Source organism: Musca autumnalis, unplaced genomic scaffold (assembly GCF_047663935.1).
Source record: "Musca autumnalis isolate F117 unplaced genomic scaffold, ASM4766393v1 scaffold_3, whole genome shotgun sequence".
Classification (NCBI taxonomy): Eukaryota; Metazoa; Arthropoda; class Insecta; order Diptera; family Muscidae; genus Musca; species Musca autumnalis.
Genome location: NW_027411866.1, coordinates 66,444,823 through 66,467,618, shown reverse-complemented (window position 1 = coordinate 66,467,618; position 22,796 = coordinate 66,444,823). Strand labels below are relative to the sequence as shown.

Here is a 22,796-nt window from a genome sequence, read left to right as displayed (position 1 = left end):
AATATTCTGTTGAGTTTATCAGCATCACTATGGCAAGTGTCATTAACATTAGACTTTCCGACACCAATTTCATTAATTCGGAATCAGGAATGGAAATTTGTGCAGATATTCTGTTTGAATTTTGCACAATCTCGACAAAAATTGTTTAGTGGGTAATATAAACTAGTCCATCAGGTATGTGATGAAAACTTAATCGACTCTATTTGCAGAACTTAGTTTTGCTTCGCAAATGCCCCTTATTTGAATAATATTTTTAAAATCCATTTTCAATAAAATATTCAACAAAAATCGAAATATACGATTTCGACCGCAAAACATTTTGCGGTTGCATGATGAAAGGCAAAAATGAACGGCCACACTAGCAAGCAACAACAAAGCTGTCATTCAAAACTGACAATATGTACCCAGCTTAACGGTTTACTGCTTCTTTAGGTAAATAACTCGTCAAATTGAGTTAAAAAAAGTAAAGAAATCAAATGAAACATAAGTCGTATGGACCAGTGTTATCAATCATTACTTCATTGACACATCCTTTTTATTTATTAAAGACAATCGTATTCCAGGCATAATAAGTATATTTGTGTTTATTTTGTAATTTTATTTTAACATTTAACAAACATGAATTTTAATTGTATACGTCAACGGTTAATACATTGTTTGGACAATTGTGTCCTTTTCAAAAAGTTGCCTAACTTTCATACATCCGTCGGAACCACATGAAAATAGGCGACCATATCCATCTATATGTATTTGGCTGACACCTTGTCCAATGTGTTTGAAAAAACTATTTTTGGCATGTTCCCCTGAAAATGCCTTTATCAGCGAATACTGGTTGAGGCTCCATATCTGAAATACAAAGAGAAAATTGAATTTATAAACAATCATTAAATATTATTAGCAATCGAAAAGCAATGTGGTGTACAGTGCTGCTCCAAACATTTTAAACTGCAATTACTATTATTTTTTTTTTTGTTCTGAGTATATTCATGGATTTGAAATTCATATATTTTTGTAGGTTGGTTGTTGCACCTATTTTACAAAAGCATGCAAAACAAAGCTCGAACAGATAAAATATTTGCAACTGAGACAATTTATTTCAAATTTCAAAATTCTTTTTGTTTTGATAATATATTGTTAATTAAACCTTTTGTTTATTACCTGGACACAGCAAAAAGGAATCCAGTTAACTAAATAAATATTTATGGAATCCTCTGCTCCAAGGAAAATTTTTAAATACTAAAGCTAAGGTCACATTAGGCAAATATTTTCTCCAGCGACCGGCAGTGGTCGCTTACTGAGAGCAAATGATAATAAATTGCAATGCATTATTAACTGCACTTGCTCTCAATAAACGCACACTTTCGGTCGCTAGAGCAAATATTTGCCTATGTGACCTTACCTTGTGGCTTTTTGTTTGTATTTGTTTCTGCGTATTATTTTCACCCATTGTGAGTGGTTAACTTTCATTGTCGTTCATAAATACGAAAATGTTGTTGGGAGATTTTGATTGCATAACATATAACATTTCCAATCAGTTTCTTCTGCAGTCACGCACTCTTGTAAGAAATTTCTGAGAGAGAGCAACATGGACTAGAATAAAATTTTCGTTCACAAAACATCCTCGTCCATGTTATCGGGATCAGCATAACTGTATTGCCTACACCATGCAAACAGCCGCAAACTCCAGTCCGAAAATCCTCCTGTAGAAACCAACAAGGCAATTTGGTAACAGATACAGATAGTGTGCTTGGGATATGGAAAGAGCATTTTCCAAACTGTTGATATCCAATAATACCGAAGACAACGAAGATACCACAGATCCAATCCCTGAAAATGGTATTGAATGTATACCACCCGGCCATCATATGTTCAAAGGTCTGTCTGAATTTGGTATCCCCACAAAACTTATTCGGATTTGTAAAATGAATTTAACTTGTACACGGTCCTCATTTAATATAGGAAAGAACCTCTCCGAACAGTTCGGTACCAAAAGAGGTTCAGATAGAGCTGGCAAACTATCGATATCAGTGGATAGAGGTGAGAAAACTATTTGTAGATCTTAACCGCATGTTCATGTATGTCGCACGGAAACCTGTACGAAAGGAAAGCAGTCACTCACTTCCGTCTAAAAATGCGTTCATGTATTTCGCAAACTATCGTGCGACTGCCGTTACGTATCCTATGCGAAATACTACTAATTTGAATGTACGTTTGTACAACTAGGTTCCATAAATGAGAGCCAAATGAGAAATGAAAACAAAATCCACATATACATACAAACATTGGAATATGTGTGATTTGTTTTGTTTGAGCAAGCTATAAAGCAAGTGAGTGATTTTGACATTCTCTTTCTATAGGAGACAGTCTTTTTGAAATACATAAACCCACATTTAATGGAAAAGTGTACGTTTACGTGTTATTTCGTATGGCTTGTCGGTCGCATAGATTTTCGTTTCGAAGGCGTTTACATGAACAGAAAATGATTTTTTCCACTTCCGAAGCGCAAAAACCCTTTCGGCCGACATACATGAACAGGCTGTTAATTTCCAGTATTGGTGAAGGAAACCCATTAAAACCGCAAAAGTCAACTTTGTAGGTCCGATTTTGGTTATACTTCCCATACAAAGGTTCCGCATGATATAGGGTATTTTGAGCTGTTTAGACACATTTGCACTTTCTAAAAGTATGTCTGTTCCAGAACTTCAAAAATCTGTTAATTTTTACTATTTTTTCGAATTATAAAGAACTACTATTTTGAAAAATAATCTGGATCTCAAAACACATTCTGATGTTATCTAATAGCATGTTTATATTATAGGTTTTTACCGGGTTAACCTTCTTTATGAAAATTTGAAACCCATTGGGTTTGCTAACTCCGGTTATATGTAAAAGTACTATTAGAAAACAATTGAATAGTAACATTTTGGTTTACATCATGGATACTATAGTTGTGCCAAAGGAACTATATGGAACTATCTCGTTCACTTCGCAGTTCCAACGGTCCACATTTTTTCTTTGAATAAACTGTTGTTAATCATACGTTAGTACAGGGAACTAGGAACTAGATTACCCAACTCTAATGGATACTCCATGAATTCTAAATAAAAACCATTGCGGAATGATAAATACCCAAAAACACATTGGAAATTTAGCCAATTTAGTTTTGTCCGATAATATCGATTGAAAAAACTATCAATCGATAGTGACATTCAAAATAAAGTATCGATATTATCGATAGTGCCATCGATTCTTTGCCAGCTCTAGTTTCAGATAAGGAGAGAGCCTTTCGTGTGATATCTTCAACATCCTGCTGAAAAAGATTATACGAGATACAAACATCAAAAGAATTGACAAACCCCAATAGCCACATGTTACTTGCTTATGCCGACGATATAGACATCGTGGGTCGATCAGTAAAAGACGTAACTCATACCTTTAAGAAGGTCGAGGGGAATCTGCTAATGTGGCCTGGCGGTAAACGCAACAAAACCAAATTGATGGTGTCGACGCGCAATGGGTCCGTAGATCTCGGACGAACTGTGGAAAATGGTTCGTATAATTTTGAGGTTGTAAAAGACTTCGTCTATGTAATGTATGGTTCCGAAATCTAAGTATGTACTTGCGCAAGCACATAAGGCAGTGCTTGCTTGTTGTGTGAACATCGTATGAACCACGAGCTGTATCTGCTATACAACGACATCATAATAGTTATAGGTATCGAGATACAAATATTGCGTTGGCTAGCCATGTCATAAGAATGAGCGTTGATGAACCCGCTAAAAAGGCGTATAAAAGCGGGTCACATGGCGGTACACGTAGAACTAGAAGAGTTGTTTAAATTGTTCATTACAACAATTCACTTATTCCGGCTCCAATGTTGCTCAGCGACCAACCTGTTAACTTCCACTGACAGCTCCCAGACTCTGGGATCACTGGGGTTGGCACGTCATAACCTAGATTGCAGCTATTTATCGGTGGGATGCATAAGTTCAGAAACTCTACCTCGGCAGATCTACACCTGACATTCCATGTACGGGCCAATAGAGACAAGCTCAAGCGAGATAGGTCTGTATTAGATAGACTGGTGCAATAGGAAAGCTAATCCCCCACCTCCACTTCTGGTGCGATCCTTCCTCAGTACGTCGTAACCATCCCAACTCTGTAAGCTACAGGTGTTGTTGCGCTTGGTTTCATGCACCTTCGCGACCATTATATTCTTCCGACTCATGTATTCAGGATTGCAACAACAACGGCTGGTGGTAAGCAGAGCTCCGAAAACTCGCTCGAATTCCACTCGCGAGTGAAACTCTTCTCGAATTCGAGCAAGTTGAAGGGGGCAACTTGCCGCCTACCCTCACCAAACAAAAAAACATATTTAAAAACAACTTACCTTTATATCTCCCTCTATAGATCCTGTAGCGAAGAATTCTTCATGGGGATCAAGGCTAATGCATTTGATAGCACTGTCGTGGCCCTAGAAAAAATATATTGATTTTAGTTTTTGATTATGGAAGTTACAAATTTAATTTATAATTCTGATTTTCAAAAAATAAATCTATTAAAAATTAATTTAAGTGCTTTCCAAATGTAAGATGAAGGGTGAATTATATAAGCCAACAATTTGTTGTGTAATTTTCCACTAACGGTGTTTAAGTTAGAATTGATTCTACGACTTTAAATTAGCGCTATGAATTGCATAGGTGTGTTCGTTGAAATCTCCTCATACCCATTTATTACACCCTTGTAATAGTATGACAGATTTCAGCGAATATTGATTAGACAACCGCCACCTGTAAGCATTCATGCACATGTCAACAAACATAAAACAAAACTAACAACTAGGCTTGAATCGCAAGCAAGCAACATTAACCGCGCTTTATCGTAAGCAATCGTACTTATCGTTGTACTTCATACAAAATGGTAATATTGTTTACCACTCAAAAAACTCACGGCAATTGAGCAAATCTTATGAAAAAGTGGATCTGTCGGAATATTTTATATCGCCAACAAAGACTAAATGCCAAATTTCAGTTGGATAATGAGGCTGAAAGCTTGAAAATCGGGAGGTACCGTTTTATGGGAGTTATACCAAATTAATATAAAACAAGTAAGCGAAGGCTATAGTCGGACGGGGCCGACCATGTAATACCGTACACCACAACCTGTAGGAACTAGCTATGTGCAACCGCCTTGCACGCTGAATGTCCGGAAATACCCCCTAGCCATGAAAAACGTCTCTACAAGTGGCAACTTAGGGCACGCCGATCGGACTCGGCGTTAAAACTAGGTCACATATCAAAGCCTTAACATGAATTCATTGATATAAGAGAAGCCTCCCTTGTTTTTACTGGCATGTCTGTGGAAAAATATATAAATTATACATTTCTAAAAATATTCGAAAATTGGAAAATTCTTCAAATTGTCTTTGAATATCAGGTTCCTTTTTGAATACACCTAAAATAAATAAATATATATATATATATATATATATATATATATATATATATATATATATATATATATATATATATATATATAAAATAAATAAATATATATATATATATATATATATATATATATATATATATACATATATATATGTGGGAACTGTGTATAGTATACTTACTACACATAGTGGTGTAACATTAAAATACAACTCTACATGTAAAATATAAAATGTAAGCCCGCCCTCTATATTTTAATATTAACCATTTGGAAGCTTTTGTATGTTTATTTGTCATTGTGAATTAATAACTATTAATATTGTGATTGATCTTAAAATTTAAACTTTAACTGACGAAATGCAACACTGTGAAATATATTTAATACTACTAGTTTAAGCAACTGTAAAGTACTAATTTAATCATATGATACTAGAGGCTTCTCATGAGTTGTACCTAAATAGAGTGAATATCAAATTTAATCACTTTGCAATCGGCAGTCGAGCCACTTGTAGTCTCGTCCATTCTTGTAAAATACATTTTTGGCAGCTACAATGGTTTCCATTGTTGAACAAGCAAAGCAAGGAACATAAATTCCGTGCTAAGCCACTGGAGAAAAGTGTTTGTGAGAAAATGTGAACTGTGAATAGAGAATATTCTTGAAAAATACCTGAGTGGTAGGAGAAAAAAAGATCATTGGAGAATAGTCATAAACTAGAAATATACCTGAGTGGTACGAGAAAAACGATCATTGGAGAATGGTCATAAACTAGAAATATACCTGAGTGGTACGAGAAAAAAGATCATTGGAGAATGGTCATGAACTAGAAAATACCTGAGTGGCACTGAAAATAATGTTCATAAAAATTAGCTGAGTGGTTAAGAGAAAATAAACTGTATAAGAGATAACCTGAGCGGTTGAAAATAAAACGGTGTTGCAAAAAACTGAGAAAAACTGTCAAGCAAGCTAATTTGTGTGTGAGACCAAAAAAAAAACTGTGTTACAAAATTTTGTGGAAAAGTCTGAATGACCACAACAAAAAACTGAACAGAAAATATAAAAGTGCAAAACAGAATTGTCTTAAAAAACTGTATGAAGAATTCGTTGTCAAATACATCCAGTTGTCAAGTGCATAAAACAACAACAAGCTATTGTGTGGAAACAACCCTCATTATATGCCGAGAGAGAACCTGTGTGTGGCAGAACGAGACAGAGAGAAATTGTGTGTACGAGATCAAATTGCGGAGTAAATGCAGATGTGTTGCAGAACTCTAAGCTAAGTAGAATGTTTTATTAAATGTAAAAGGTTTTGTGTTTGGAAAAAGATCAAGCTTTTTAAATTTGAAAACTCGCTAAAGTTTGAAAAATTAAAAGTTCCGGTCAATGATAAACAAACTTTCATAGTTTAGTGCAGACAATAACCAATTTTTCTGGTTTAGTTTGAGAGTTTCAATTAATTTAAAAGTATAGTTTGACAATAAAACCCACACAAAAAAATTGTTTAAAAACACAGTTTGAGAATTCGAGTTTATTTATGCTTTGTCATATTTGAGTGTGTATGAAGTTAATGTACTTTGATTAAAACTGTTTACTATTTTCTTTAAGTGTCTATACTATATGAATTAAAAATAATTTAGTTTGCATTTGTTAACGAACATAAACAAAATACTATTTTATATTAAATTTAAGCAAATTTGAATAATTTAAAACAAAATGGATTTAATAAAAGTATTAGAAATGACAGTGGATGATTTGAGAAAGGAATTAGAGTCAATGGGTTTAAAAACAAATGGCCAAAAATCCGATTTACAAAGAATAGTACTAAAACATTATAGACTTGTGCATGACAATCGGAAAAGTGTCAGGAGAAGGGCACAGAGCAGAAAAAAAGGGGAGTGTAGTTGAGAAAAATAATAAACCAACGTGTATTTTAGTGAAGATGGACAATACTAGTATAAATGAGTTACAAATGAGTAAGAATGAAAAGATGAATGCAAGGGAAGTAAATATTGTAAAGGTTGTTTAGGAAAAGAAATTTGCAAGAGTTGATCAGAAACGAGAGAAGGAGAAGAACGGTTCTTGCGAGAATAGGGATAGAACCCAAAATAAGAGTAAAGAAAGAGAATACTTCGGTAGCACAACTAAAGTCAAGAAGAGAGGAAAATATTTTTTCAGAGAAAAGCCGGAAGTGCCTAAACCGGATGAATTTGTCGCCATTAAGCATACACAGTTTCGACCAGGTTTTGAAAGGCATGGGACAGAAAGGTTAGGTAAAAGTGAAGCAAAAGGTGTTGTCAAAATAAAAATAAGAAAATATAAACTAGGTGGACTGGACGCAATTAAGCGTTTTAAGTACCAACCAGGGTTTGGTTTTAAAATAAAGCGTAAAAATTTTAAAAAATTGATCGGTGATCGGTGAATGTGAGGGCCCAGGGAAGCGTAATACTGAGGCTGAGTACTTGAAGTGGTGGAGTGCGTCATTCGGGTCGAATGAATCATCAGGATGGCCGAATGTGGGAACTGGGTATAATATACTTACTACACATAGTGGTATAACATTAAAATACAACTCTACATATAAAATATAAAATTTAAGCCCGCCCTCTATATTTTAATATTAACCATTTGTAAGCTTTCGTATGTTTATTTGTCATTGTGAACTTTTTATTGCCGAGTCCGAACGGCGTGTCTTACGACACCACTTGTAGAGAAGTTTTTCATGGCTTAAATACTCAGGAAATGTCACCAGCATTACTGAGGGGTAATTTTGCCACCGTTGAAAATTTGATGTTGCTTGGCCTGGGATTCGAACCGCAGACCTTCTGAGTGCAAGGCGGACTTTCTAACCATTGCACCACGGTGGCCCCTTAAATTAAATTTCTCTTTTCCGAATTTTGTGTGGGAGGTACCCTAAGGCGTGGACCCATCTAATCTTATCCGATCTATATCTGGAAGGAATAATAATATATGGAAAGTTTGGAGCAAATCGATTGCTCACATCGCCAGTTACCGTTTACACAATTTTTCGAAAGCAAATTTGAACATTTTTGGGGGAGGTGTGGACCGAACTTAAAAAAAAGCTTGGGCAAAATATTACGAAGTATAAAATTAGGTTCTAATCGGTAGATCCGTTCGAGAGTTATCGTGCACACCAGCCAGCTAGACATTAAGAGAGACAGATGAACGGACAGGGCTAAATAGACGCCAAATTGTCTGAAACGAATTTCGTCCAAGTATAATTGGAGTCTAAAACCAATATTTCGATGAGACACATCTTTGGTCGTATTTTCTTTGTATCCCCTTTACCCTAAATCCTGAGGTATAAAATAGGCGGCGAAGCGACCCCATGCTGCAACATTTGTATAAAAAATCCAATTTGACAAATGAACTGAAAATTTCTCTGTTATGATATAGACAATTTGTAGCATGGGAGGAAATTGTGGTTCTCTACACAAAACCCATTATATATTAGGCAGTAGACCCATCATCTATCGGACACATTATTGCAATTTGCATCAGGTGGAAAGGTCAGTAGTTATTTTTCGATATATAGGCTACTTTGCCTGTATATGTCCTCCAAGAATTAAAATATGATCATCATGCAAAATTATAGGTATTTTCTTCTACCTAAACTCTTACCTCGTGCAAAATTTCGTGACTATTGAGCTATAATTGCGACCTCTAGAGCGTTAATTATTACACCCTTTTCAGATGTAGTTCGAAACATTTTAGTTGTAACTAGGGGACCCGGCGAACTTCGTCTCGCAGTTTGTTAGGTACAGAACACAACTGTAAATCGGGACTAAGATATATTTTTTAAGCAAATAACACGTTTTGCGATGTAAATAAAAATATTTGGTAGCACAGTTGAAGCAAAATAATATCATAACGCCCCTATCCGTTTCATAATCGATGGTTTAGCAATTCTTGCTTTCACCACTGAACACGATATTTCTCTCAAGCAATTGAATACGAAGGAAGAAATGCGATCGTAGGAATTTGAATTTAATACTGAATATAGTGCTTATTTAAATTTGCGTTTGAATCAATTAACCTATTTTGAGCAGAGGGATCCGATCATTATCAGGTAACCGCCTTCGTCTACTTTTTTTCTGACTTCTCTGTTTAACGTGATCTCCCGAATTCTACTTGCATTGAAAATTTGGAATTAGACGCAATGGCTATGATAACACGGAAAAATGCGGTAATTGAATTTTGACTGAGACTGTACAATCCAGTACATTGATCCTTGTTAGCAGAGCTATTCTATTAGTTGCCGTTCTTTGTGTGTTTCGGATGCTTGAAGTCTTGTCAACATAGTCAAATGAATATCACAAACTAATTAACGTTTAATAAGTATTTACCTACTTATGTCGCCCGATAAAAATATATGTCAGATAATTCGACCAAAAATATCCAGTACCTCCGATTTCTTGTTTTTTTTTTCTTTCCAATTTTGAATATCAACCTTTTTCGATTTACATATATACAGTATACCAACAATACTAGTATTTGGCCATTTTTAATTGCCTTCCAGCTCGGCGGGAACTAAACTGATTTAATTCATACTCCTTTTCAGTGGAGACATCATTTTTTGGTATCATGACAGGATCTAAACAGTATCAATATATATCTGGTACAGCTTAAATATTATATCGAATAAATCGGAAGTTGATCTTTCGAAGATGTTTTACTTACGGTTTAAAAGTATACATATATGTATGCCACAACTTCACTTCCAATGAAATTACCTCCGATCTCTTGATTTTTCAAATAACCCACCAATTTTGTGGATTTGTACCTTTTTCCATGAAACTGTGGAAACCCCTTTCGGCGAAATCATCTTCATCTTTTCAATCGAAATCAGACCGAAACCACCACTAATCTTTACAAACTCTAAACTAAGCCCTCTCCTTTTAAAGACTTTTCGCTGTTAATTTCCTAAAAAGACTCTTGAAAATAAATGAAAATCGATTTGATTGTGATTCTATACAACTTTCAAAAATTGACAAAACTGAGACAAACAATGAACCCTCACAGTTAGTGCATATACAATTTTCGCCAAAAACTGCCCAAATAGGTGTCAAGGTATACTCCAAACGCGAAGTTCGATAGAAATTTGTGAAAAAATAGACTTTCTTGAAAAAATATTTTTGCAAATTTTTCGCAAATGTTCGCGATTTTTTTAGGTTTTATCCTTTTCTGCCATGAGACCATTCCGAATTGGTGCGAATTGTCAAAATCTGTTCAGCCGTTCTTGAGTTATAAGCGTAGTAACTAACATCATCCTTTTTTATATATATAGATTTGTAACATTTCATTTGTAATTCGAGAATTCTATTTGTAATTCGTAACATTCCATTTGTAATTCGTTATATTCCATTTGTAATTCGAATTATTCCATTTGTAATTCGAATTATTCCACTTGTAATTCGAAATAATCCATTCGAAATTCGAATTATTCCATTTGTAATTCGAATTATTCCATTTGAAATTCGAATTATTTCATTTGTAATTCGAATTATTTTATTTAAAATTACAAATGAAATCATTCGAATTACAAATAGAATAATTCGAATTTCAAATGGAATAATTCGAATTACAAGTGGAATAATTCGAATAACAAATGGAATAATTCGAATTACAAATGGAATTCTTGAATTACAATTAAAATAATTCGAATTACATATAAAAACGGTGTACACTACAAACAAAAAAATGGATATACAGTCAACCAAAAAAGTCTACATACACCATATAAATCTCGAGTTTTAAGGGTAAGGAAACATTTTTATGAAAATCCAAGTACATAGATCTATTTCATATCCCTAATGAACAATATTACATACAACAAAAATATATTCCATAATACAAATAACGGTAAATTCTATAAACATTAAAAAATTAATAGAGAAAAAGTGTACATACACCCAATGAAATATTAAGATTACCGTAAAATTTATGGAATAAGCAATACAAATTTTACATTTTATTGCTTTATCGAATGTCTCTGGTTGTCTATGATATATTTTTGACAAAATAGGAACATATTTGTGCTTTAATTGACGTTATTTAAGGTCAGACTTCGCGTATAGCTCGTTAAGGCGGACCCTTGCAGATTTCTTTGAGTTTTTCAGTCTGATAGTTTATGAAACCCCAGGAAATACAGTGGGACTAATTACTTTGAGATCCTAGAGCACTTTGAAGTTGTTCTTTTGGATAATTTATGCTCCTGAGCTTCGCTAAATATGCGAATCCCTGAGTTTTTTTATAAATTTTATAGTTTTCACAGCATTCCAAGGGTCAAATTACAAGCAAGAACCTTGGAATTACTTTGTAATACATTTTTGGACCTTAACTCAATCAGAAATGTACGACATTATTCTCCAAACCCGCTCCTAAAGTTTCCAAAGCATCAAAATAAAAGCACCACCAAAGAATGCATGCAATTTGTATGAAATTTACACTGTTAACTAGTATGCCCTCGTATTATGACCGTTAGGGTCACTTGAAGCGCAACAAATGTCGGATACTTTTACATTGCTGATTCAAGGCATGCTCGAGGATTGTACCAGACCTTATTACAAGGTAATTCGAAGGCTTCTGCATGTAATTTGCTCCTTGGAATGTTGTGAAATCTTTAAAATTTATAAAAAACTCAGGAATTCACATATTTATCGAAGCTCAGGAGCATATATTATCCATAAGAACAACTTCAAAGCGCTTTAGGGTCTCAAAATAATTAGTCCCACTGTATTTCCTAGGGTTTCATAAACTACCAGTCTGAAAAACTCAAAGAAATCTGCAAGGGTCCGCCTTAACGAGCTATACGCGAAGTCTGGCATTAAATAACGGCAATTAATCCACAAATATGTTCCTATTTGTCTAAAATATATCATAGACAACCCGAGACATTCGATAAAACAATAAAATGTAAAATTTGTATTGCTTATTCCATAAATTTTACGGTAATCTTAATATTTCATTGGGTGTATGTACACTTTTTCCCTATTAATTTTTTTGTTTTTATAGAATTTACCGTTATTCGTATTATGGAATATATTTTTGTTGTATGTAATATTGTTTATTAGGGATATGAGATAAAACTATGTACTTGGATTTTCATAAAAATTATCGCTTACCCATAAAACCCGAGATTTATAGGGTGTATGTAGACTTTTTTGGTTGACTGTATTAGGCTGTAGCTCTGTTATCTGATGACGTACATCAACGTAATCGACATCAGTGCAAAGGTCAAGAGATCGTCTTCCAAATATAACTCACGAGGGAAGAATGTGTCTTTCAGGAACAAAGATATAAGCTGTATATTAAAATTTTTCACAATTATCACACAAAAGTTCTGGTCCATTTAACCCTCTAAATATTATCTGATCGGCATCTCAAATTGCAAGCTTCTTCTTTGTCATATACTCTTACCTTATTTAAAATTTCGTTGATCGGACTATTATTGCGACCTACAGAGCCGCTACAAAATTTGATAAAAATTATGTTTTTGGTCCATTTCACCCGCTAAATATTTCACGATCATCTCCAACAAAAATCTATTCTGGTCTGAACCCGAACTCGTCGAGATATGAAGATTGGTATACCACATTGGTGGTCTCCGACGAATATTTCCCGGTGTTACAAGAATTTTTACCAAAACAAACTTATAATACCCTTTCCACGTAGTGGTGTAGGGTATAAATACATACAAATTTACCAAATATATCGATAAATGAAGTAAAATTGTCACTCTGAAGCTGAAGCATAATTATGGATAAACATACAATAAAACATCGACTTTTCTTTTCTGCACGCTAGATCTGCATTTTTCCCAATGCGCCGGTATATTATTACACAGTACCCGGTGTATTATTACACAGTACAGTGTAAAATTGATATTACATGCACCCTACAATCGGTCAATTGGATTTTTTCTTGGAGCGTATTTTAGCCATACTTTATACGAATATTATTTTTTCTGGAATTTTGATATTGTTCGAAAATTCCTGTTGAGATTTTGGACAAATATACACATACACATTGTACCACAACATCCCATACGGGACAAGGGGACTTCTCTCATATCAATGAGTGCACCCCGATTCATATTTAGCTCAATGATACGGGACCTACTGTTTATCGCCGAGTCCGAAAGGCGTGTCCTAAGACACCACTTATAGAGAAGTTGTTCAAGGCTGAAATACTCAGGAAATGTCGCCAACATTACTGAGGGGTATTTTGCCACCGTTGAAAAATGTTTTGTGTTGCCTGGCCGGGGAATCGAACCACCGACCTTCTGCGTGCAAGGCGGGCGTGCATACCATTGCACCACGGTGGCACCCACAAATATACACTACAATCGGTATTTATTTGTGGAGTTTTGGTTGACATTAGATATTTTTCCAGTTTTTGGTAATTATCGCATTCAGATTTTTGGTAAATTAATTGGTAATTTACAAATTATACATAATTTTGGAATTTAAATATTGTTTTAAATTTCCTATTGTGCATTTTTAGACTAGGTTGTAGTAGACTCTTATTGTTCTCAAGTGTATTCGTTTGTAAAATATTGTGCATTTTGCTTTCTTTAATATATTGCAAATTTGCTTTCTTCAATATATACAAATTTCGCTACAATCCACAATGGTCTCAAATCCAAATTTTGTGGCCAAAACTATTTCAACGTCCATTTTGTATTGAAATTAATTATTATTTATAATGAAGGTGTACAAACAGCAATTCCTACGTTTTATAGACCAAAATGACCAAAAACTGCCAAAATTTTTTGAACAGGGTGGTTGTGTGGGGTCTAAACCAAAATATTGGCCTATGTTAATAATTTTTGGTACGAAGTATTCATATCTTTCAAGAGGTCGAAATACCAAATTTCAGCCGAATCACTCATAAAGTGTCGCTAAAATCCACAAAATATCTTAAATCGGACGGTACTTTTATGTGGGGGCTATGACAAAAAATTTACCTATTTTCAAAAAAAATATACATATTTGTTTTCTACACTCTGAAGCCCTTAAATATGAATTTTAAGGAAAATCGGTTGATAGATGTGCGTTTTACCGTTCTATTTCAATTGGATACTAAGCGGAATGAAATTAGAAGAAAATTTCAAAAAACACTGTAAAGCTGGCTTCAAAATGTCAGCATCATTTAATGGTAGAAGCAGAAGAAATTTTGAAAAGTACTACACTAGTGAGATGATCCTTATTTAGTTTGCTTCTGCTTTTACTTTGACAGGAAACTCGAGAGAAGTGTGGTTTACTCACAAATCGAGAGAAAACAAAAAAATTTATGGTGGCTTCAACACATTTTCACCAATTTTTTAACATAAATATAGCCACAGCTTCCACGCAAATTATATTTTAAGGCCAATATTTTTTGCCACGTCCAAAAACATTTCATTTTATCCAAAAGTATTTAATTTGTATAATATACAATCACGAGTGGTGTGTTCTAAAAGGGTAAACCTTGGCTTCAGCTATGTTAAATTTTCAAAAATATTGGTGATATATATATAAAACATTGATTTTATTTATTTATTATATATTTTGTAAATAAATTTACAAAGTATAATTTAAAAGGTGCCGGATAACTAGATCATATGCACCTGTTTGTTAGTAGTATGATGTTTTTTAAATTTGTATTTTAAGTGGGTGAGTGCGTATACATTTTTATGAAATATTTACAGAGCTTATATAAAGTATGAGGTGTTATATTTTAAGGTCTTCATGTTTTGCAAGAGAGACATGTATTTTTCAAATCATGTCCTTTCTTGAACAGTCAAGAATTTTGTGGAGAGGACCATTAATTTTAGAAGTACTGCATTCACATATGATATGAACTACCGAAAGTGTAGTGTTACAGAAATTACATAAAGCAGGGTAACAATGTTCGTAATAGTGTTTGGTATTAAATATAGTTTTATTTACTCTGAGCCGAGCTAATGTTATACAATTTGCTCTGGAAAGTGATTTATGATAATCAGGTCTAGTGATGGAAGGGTTTATGGATCTAAGGAAGCTTTCACTTTGATTCCAGTTTTCAATGTTAATATTTGTTCTTATTGAGTTGTGCTGTAATTGCAATTGGAAAACATGGTACATTACAAAGATCAGCTTGAAACAGTGCCTGTTTGGCTGATTCATCAGCATGTTCATCAGGGATCCACATTATTCGTATGTTTTCGACACATAAATGGGGCAAAGCATAGTCAAAAACTCCTTTGTGGTTATTTGTTAATGCCTTGAGAGCACTGAGACTGTCAGTACAGATCAGCGTTCTCCCCGAAAAATCTGAAGCGAGTGTCATAGCTTTGATGACAGCTGCCAGCTCCGCGGTGAAGATACCAACTCTGTCCGGCAGTCTACGAGCACAGATCGTTTCAAAGACCGAGGTGGATATTTCTTTTACAATAGCAAATGCCGAATTAATACCATTAAAGGAGCCATCGGTGTATAAAGTCGTCTGAGGGCTGTAAGAGGAAATCCTATCAGCTAAGAGAGCCTTGAACACCAATGGGTTGGTTTTGTCCTTATTGTAAGCGCAAAGGCTTAAATCTATGGAGGGGAGATTGAAATGGGAATTTGAAGGTGGTTGTTCTGGAATTGTTATATTATGGTTTGTTAATATTTTTAAAATATTTCCAATCCCAGAGGAATGTCGATTTGGTAGAGAAATTCGGTTCCAGAAATTTTTGTGCAGACCATCGCATTTCAATGTTATTGCTTTGGATGCAAGACTAATGGAACGTTTTTCTAAGTGTTCGTGGAAGCTAGTAAAGCGGCCTTCAATTCTTAAAGAGTCAATTGGGGTTGCTCTTAAAAGGCCAGTTGCTGTTCTGTAGCATTTATTAGTTGCTGTATCGATTTTTTTCACATTTGATTTGGACGTCCATCCGTATATTGTAATGCCATGAGATAATGTTCCGATTACTAGAGACCTACATATGCTCAAGGCTGTCTCAATATGAGGACCTTTTTTCTTGGAGCATATTAGTCTGAGTAAATTATTAATTTTGTTCAATTTCGAAACAATGTATGTGATGTGTTCGCTCCACAGCATATTTTTTGTAAAAATGATTCCAAGAATTTTCATACTGGAGGAGAGTGTTATTGTACAGTTTTGTAGTAGGATAGAGTCCTCCTGACAACGCCTTTGTCTACAAACATGTAACATCCCAGTTTTCTCATGAGGGATAACGGCTCCTACTTTGTTGGTCCAATCCTGTAAATTGGTTTCGAGGCTCAGACAACTTTCTTGTACTTCCGAGGGTGTACCAGAAGAAATTGCAAAAATGTTGTCAGCATATATTCCTATGTAGTCCATATTGAGATTTTCTTGCAAAGTTCTACCCAGTGAGTTGACGTATATGTTAAATAGAATTACGGAGAGGGGGGAACCTTGGGGAATTCCATTGTTGATGTTAAATGAGCGGGAGTAAAACCCATCTACTTTTACTATAATTCGGCGGTTGTTTAAAAACGATTTAATCAGATATAATGTTTTATGGTTTAATCCCTATTGTTTAAGTTCTAATAGAATAGGAGTAAGTACGACTCGATCGAATGCCTTTTCAATGTCGGCTGAAATGACAACAGAATGTTTTCTCATGGACAGGTTTTTTCGGAGTACTTCTTCGAGTTGATGCCCTATACTATGGACTCCATGTCCAGGTAGGAAGGCATGTTGCAAGTTTGAGAACTTATGTTTTGTGTGTTTAAAGAAACGACGTGCAAGGATTTTCTCAAGAATTTTGGAGAGTATAGACAATAGAGATATTGGTCTATAACTCTCTATTTGAGACATATTTTTTCCGGGTTTTGGTATTGGAGATAGGATCGCTGTTTTCCATGCATGTGGAAAATTCCCTGAAGAAATGATAAGGTTGTAAAGATTACAAAGACGCTTTCTTATGGCAAAAGGGGCGTTTCTTACCATCGGATAGGAAAGTTTATCCCATGATGGAGTGCTGCCTTTTAATGTTTTTAGTGTCTGATCGAGTTCTATGAGATTTATTGTTTCCGTTATTTGAGGGAAAGTGTTGGTTTCTGAAAGAGTTGATATGTCAAAATTATACTTTGAGGTAATTACATTTGGGCTAAATGCATCATCAGAGCACAAAGAACTCCAAAAGGAGCCGAACTCCGATGCTATTTCTCTTGGGTTTGTTAAAACTCTTCCCGATGCTGTAATCGAAGGAAAATTTGATAATTTGGAAGTTCTCAAATTACCAATTCGATTCCAGAGGATCCTAGCATCTAAGAAGGGATTCAATGAGTTAAGGAAATTTGCCCATACTTCTCTCTTAGCTAATTTACATGCTCTTTTCACCATTGCACATTTTTTTCTATAAATACAACCATTCTCTTGAGTACGACGTCTTTTAAATTTTTCCATGCTTTGTTTCTTTCGTAAATTAATCTAGCAATGGATCTGTTGAACCATATAGGAACATTTTTTTTAGAAGGTTTTTTGGTTATTGGTATGGACTCGTTTGCTGCTTTACGGAAAAGTCGGCCAATTTGAGCGGCTTCTCTGTTAACTTCCTAGGATTCTGGAAAGGATGATTTGAACGATGTTAGTTTGGATTGAAACAATTTCCAATCCGCGTTTTTTAGAATAAATTTAGGAATAAATTGTTTCTCTTGTGTATGGTTATTGGTAGAAATTAGGATAGGGTAGTGATCACCCACTTCAGGCATGACCAGACGGGACCATGTCAAAGTGGGGGCAATGTCAGAACTGGCCATTAAAACGTCTATGGCTGTGAAGGTATTACGTGAACTAAAAAGCGTAGGAGATCCGTCATTAAGTATGACTAGACCCCTGTCTTCTGCAAACTCAGTCCAGAGGTTTCCTGTAGGAGAATCTGAAGAGGATCCCCAGACAGTGCTATGAGCGTTAAGATCTCCAATAATCAGATGATGATTGTCTTCAGAGTGATCAATTTGATTGATCAAATCTCTATTTATAGTTATTTCATGTTCTTTATAAATATTTGTGATTGTAAGAGTACAACCAGCATCTATTTTAATGGTTTGGAAAAGAAGATTTCCAGAGGATTTGATATGAGACAAAACATTAATATTATTTTTGACTAGCAGAGCAATACCTGCCTTTGCATATGCGTAGTTCTTATTGTGATGCAATACCTTGTAACCGGAAAGGTGAAACAATTTGACATTTTTTTCAACTACGTGGGTCTCTTGTAGGGCTATTACATGTGGATTATGTTTTGCTACTAGAATTTCCAAGGCGAATTTATGGTTTAAATAGCCTTGGATATTCCATTGTAATAATTTTAAGAGGGGGTTAGACATACTATAAATATAAAAAAGATTAATTAAGAGTTTTTAAGATGTTGTGTTAGTAGAGTTTTTTGTTGTGCGTCTGTATGTTTCTGGGGTAATTATGACGTTTAGATCTGGGAATTTTGTGAAGATTTGACTGCATGGTGATAGTTCAGTTGATTGATGAGTTGAGCGTGTAGGTGTTGATGTTCCTTGAGGATATGAGGAATCAATTTGCATACTTGTTTCATCGGTGTTGTTAGATGTGATTTCGTTTGAGATTGAGTTTTCTGGTGATTGTTCTGAGTTTTGATGATGTTGTGGATTTTGTGTGGTTTGATTTTGTAGTGTTGAGAGATTGTCTTGAGAGGTTGGATCATTTTCCAATGTTTCTTTTGTTTGTGAAAGGTCGATGGAAGGTGTTGATGATGAGTTGGTGGTTGTTTGACTATTGGCAGCTGTTGGTACTGGGAGGGTGCTATTATTGTTGACAACTTGTGCAAAAGTTGATTTTTTGGTTTGTGGGGTGATTAGATGAGCATTTGGGTTGGAGTTGAATATTTTCCAAGCTTCCCGAACGGTACAGCGATTGTCAATTTTAATTTTATTTACTGATTTGTGTTTTAAGAAACTAGGGCATTTAGGATCATTGGAAGTGTGTGTATCTACTTCACAATTAACACAGAACTTTCTGGTACAGGCGTCGTGTGGAGGTGGAAAAGCACATTCCGAACAGAGTGCGGTACGTTTGCAATAGTTCTTGGTATGACCAAGTTTTTGGCAGTTTCTGCATTTTAGGGGATTTGGAATATATTCATGAACAGTGCATTGAGTGTAACCAATTTTAAGGCGTGAAGGACGGTGGATTTTGTTGAATGTTATGACAGCTGCTCTACTTCTTTACCATTCTCAGTTTTCTTAATTTTCTTTAGGTTAGCAATGAGTCTTGGGTATTTGAAGTTTATCTCGTTAATTAACTCTTCTTCGGTATAGTTAGTTATTTTTTCATAATATATTTTTCCATATGAACAGTTAAGTGAGTTATGTAGGGAGATTTTGACACTAACAACGTCAATGTATTTGGCGGAGATGAATTTTTCTGCGGCCTTTAAATTGTTTGCCTTTATGAGCAAGTCACCACTTTTAAGTTCCGTGACTTCGCTATAATCCTTGCAGATGTAATCCAAACCTCTACTAATTTGGAAGATGTTGTAAGCTCCAAGCGCTTTATGTTCGGTAGATTTGTCATTATGGAGTGCGGATGCTACAAGATATCTTGGTAGATGTTCATGATTCGGTATATCAGATTGGATGGTTGGTGTTATTTCGAGTTCCTGTTGTGTGCGTTTGTTGGGTTTTTTCCTTTTCTTTTCGATGGGTGGGTCCAGTGATAGAACACTGAACTGGTTATGGTTGGGGGGATGAACCCCGTTCATCTTTAAATTATTTTCAAAAACTTCTTCAGTAGTGTATTAATTTAACACGTGTATCGAAAAATAATAAACAGTATTTTTTGAACACAGACAGACGAATGTGTTGTTGTACAACTAGCCTTCGATAAGCGGTATGCCAAACAGAGTAAGAACGATGTTTACACGGCGATAGCCCAATCAAGACTGAACATTGATTTTATTACGGTAATTTTACAAATTTCTTCGTTCTTTTTGTAAATGTTATGAATGTACTCACTAACAGCTTCCCGATTCATAAAAACTTTGGTCTTACTTCAGTATATTTATGCAGCGACACAATACAACAAAAATTGTATATTTTACAGCACAAATTCTGTTTTATTTCTACATAAAAAAGTGCCAACTTTGGTACTGCTCCAATCAACGGAAACTACGGTATTTACAAAAACTGATTATTTTCGGTCGACTTGATGTGTTTTTTATTATTCTGCGCAAAAACCAATTAAAATTTTGAAACTTCAAAAAAACAGTTTTGGCCAAAAAATTCCTGCTTGAAACCATAGTGCAATCGGTAGTTTATTCGTTGAATCCAGCTACATATTTGTTACCATCGGTAATCTTGTTGGATTTCTAATTGTTTCGTTGAGAAATAAGTTTATTTCGTTAAACATTTAGTTTTACTAAAATTTATCTACTACCTTTTATTATAAATTTGATTTCTGTAGTGCTTTGACATTATTTTCTAGTCATTCCGTTGACAATATTATTAGTTGCACTATTAAACTTTGTGTTGGTTGTTTGTCTTTTTTGGCTACTATGGCTTTCACTTCTACGAATTTATTCCTTCGTGCTTCTTAGTCTATCGTGACTTACGCTGTACATTTCAGTGCATTAAAGGAAGACGAATTTGAATCGTATGACCTTGAAGTTAGGAGTGAAGAAACTGGAAACTTGTGGAAGAACTTACAGGAAACTTTTAATAAATGCCTCTCTTATATAAAAAAATCCAGAACACGACAAGTATGAGGAGTCGCATCAAACATATGTTAATTGTTCTTTAGTAATAAATATATTGTTATTAAACATTCGTAATTCTGCTAAATTGTCCCCGAACTCATTGGACAATAGCTCGGTAGATTCCTTAACGGAGCATCCCGGTGATATGTTTTCTAAACAAATTAAAAAAGTGATGCAAAAGTAAAAATCCTGAGTTTGGCGTCCCACACTTCTCGGGGGTACAGACCCTAACTTCATCGTAGATATTCAAGCTTTTGATGGATTTCATAATCTCTCGTTACCTCCTTGTTATATTGACGTTTTCGATGGAAACTTTCTTAAGTGGCCCACTTTCTGGAATTTGTTTAGTGTGGTTTACCTGAATAACTCCCAGTATACTGATATTGATCGCGTGTTTCATCTGGTGAGTAAAACCAGTGGTGAAGTTCGATAAATTGTCTCGAAGTTTCCTTTAACTCATCGGAGTTTCTATCTTGCGTGGAATGCATTGAATTCCACATACGATAATCCACGATTGCTTGTACAGAGCCAGTTAAAATCGTTATTTTCACTTCCATTTTTGGATCAGGAAACTAGTTTGGGAATTAAGTTAATACAATGTGGGATGAATAGCTGCTTTCTGGCAATGACAATTTATGAAATACCAACGTATAATCGGGATCCGATAGTGGTTTTCATTTGTTTACAAAAATTACCTAAGATCACACTCGTCTTTCAACTTGGAAAGAATTAGATGCATTCTTGACAGAGAGAATTCAAACTCTTCTGTGTTTGCATAAAATGGGAAGTGTTGGCACTTTCTATAATTCGAATTGTAAAGTGTCTTCTAAATATTTAACTTCCTCTCCTCGCTCTTCTCCCAGTCCCAAACACTTGTCGACACCTCTTCGTTCGTTCCTCAGTCTTTTCTGCTTCAGGATCCACCTTTAGACCTAGAATATTAGATAGTAGTAATTCTTGTCGCTCATTGACCCCGCTTCTGAGTCGTCTCTCGTTTCGGAACGACTTCAGAAGGATCTGGGACTCCAGATCCAATCCAATAAATTGACAATATCTAGAGTTAATAGTACTGTCATAGCTACATGTCGTAAAAGTTGTTGGTTGAAACTTCGTAGTTGTGGTAACAGGTCGACTATTTTTGAAACTTCTGCGTTAGTTGTAGAATCCATTTCGGGAAATCTTCCAAACTTTTCGGTTACTTCGGAACTTAAGTCGGATTCGTCAATTCGGGGAATTGCGTTCAGTAGATCTTTTGATAGGAGCAAATTTGTACCCAAAAATAATTAAAAGTCATAGTTTTCGACTTTCTTCTGTTTCATTCCTTGCTCAAAATATATCATTTGTATGGATTATTACTGGCCCTGTCACGTAAATTGTTGTTTTCGTAACTCGTACAGAAAATTGTTGTAAAGCAGCCCCAACCAAACATAACGAACTATAGCTCACGTTGCGTAAGCCAGATTCACATTGATAAGTACAGCAGCAGGGTCCCTACTGCCCGTATGTACATCAGGGTCCCTAATGACCTTGATATACCAGGGTCCCTAATGACCTCGATATACCAGGGTCCCTAATGCCCCGGGTCCTTAAGCCTACGACATTAAAATTATTACAG

At 35.0% G+C, this 22,796-nt stretch overlaps 1 protein-coding gene across 2 annotated transcripts in view; it reads right to left on the bottom strand.

The window, feature by feature from the left end:
- Nucleotides 1-557: 557 nt before the first annotated feature.
- Rbcn-3A (rabconnectin-3 alpha) overlaps nucleotides 558-22,796 on the bottom strand; it is a 696,059-nt gene continuing 673,820 nt past the window's right edge. For both annotated transcript variants that reach the window (XM_073979377.1, XM_073979376.1), the window contains 2 exons: nucleotides 4,391-4,474; nucleotides 558-846 (listed from right to left, as the gene is read on the bottom strand). In XM_073979377.1, coding sequence (XP_073835478.1) covers nucleotides 646-846; nucleotides 4,391-4,474 — 285 coding nt within the window. In that variant the 3' untranslated portion in view covers nucleotides 558-645. The remainder of the gene's footprint in view (nucleotides 847-4,390; nucleotides 4,475-22,796) is intronic.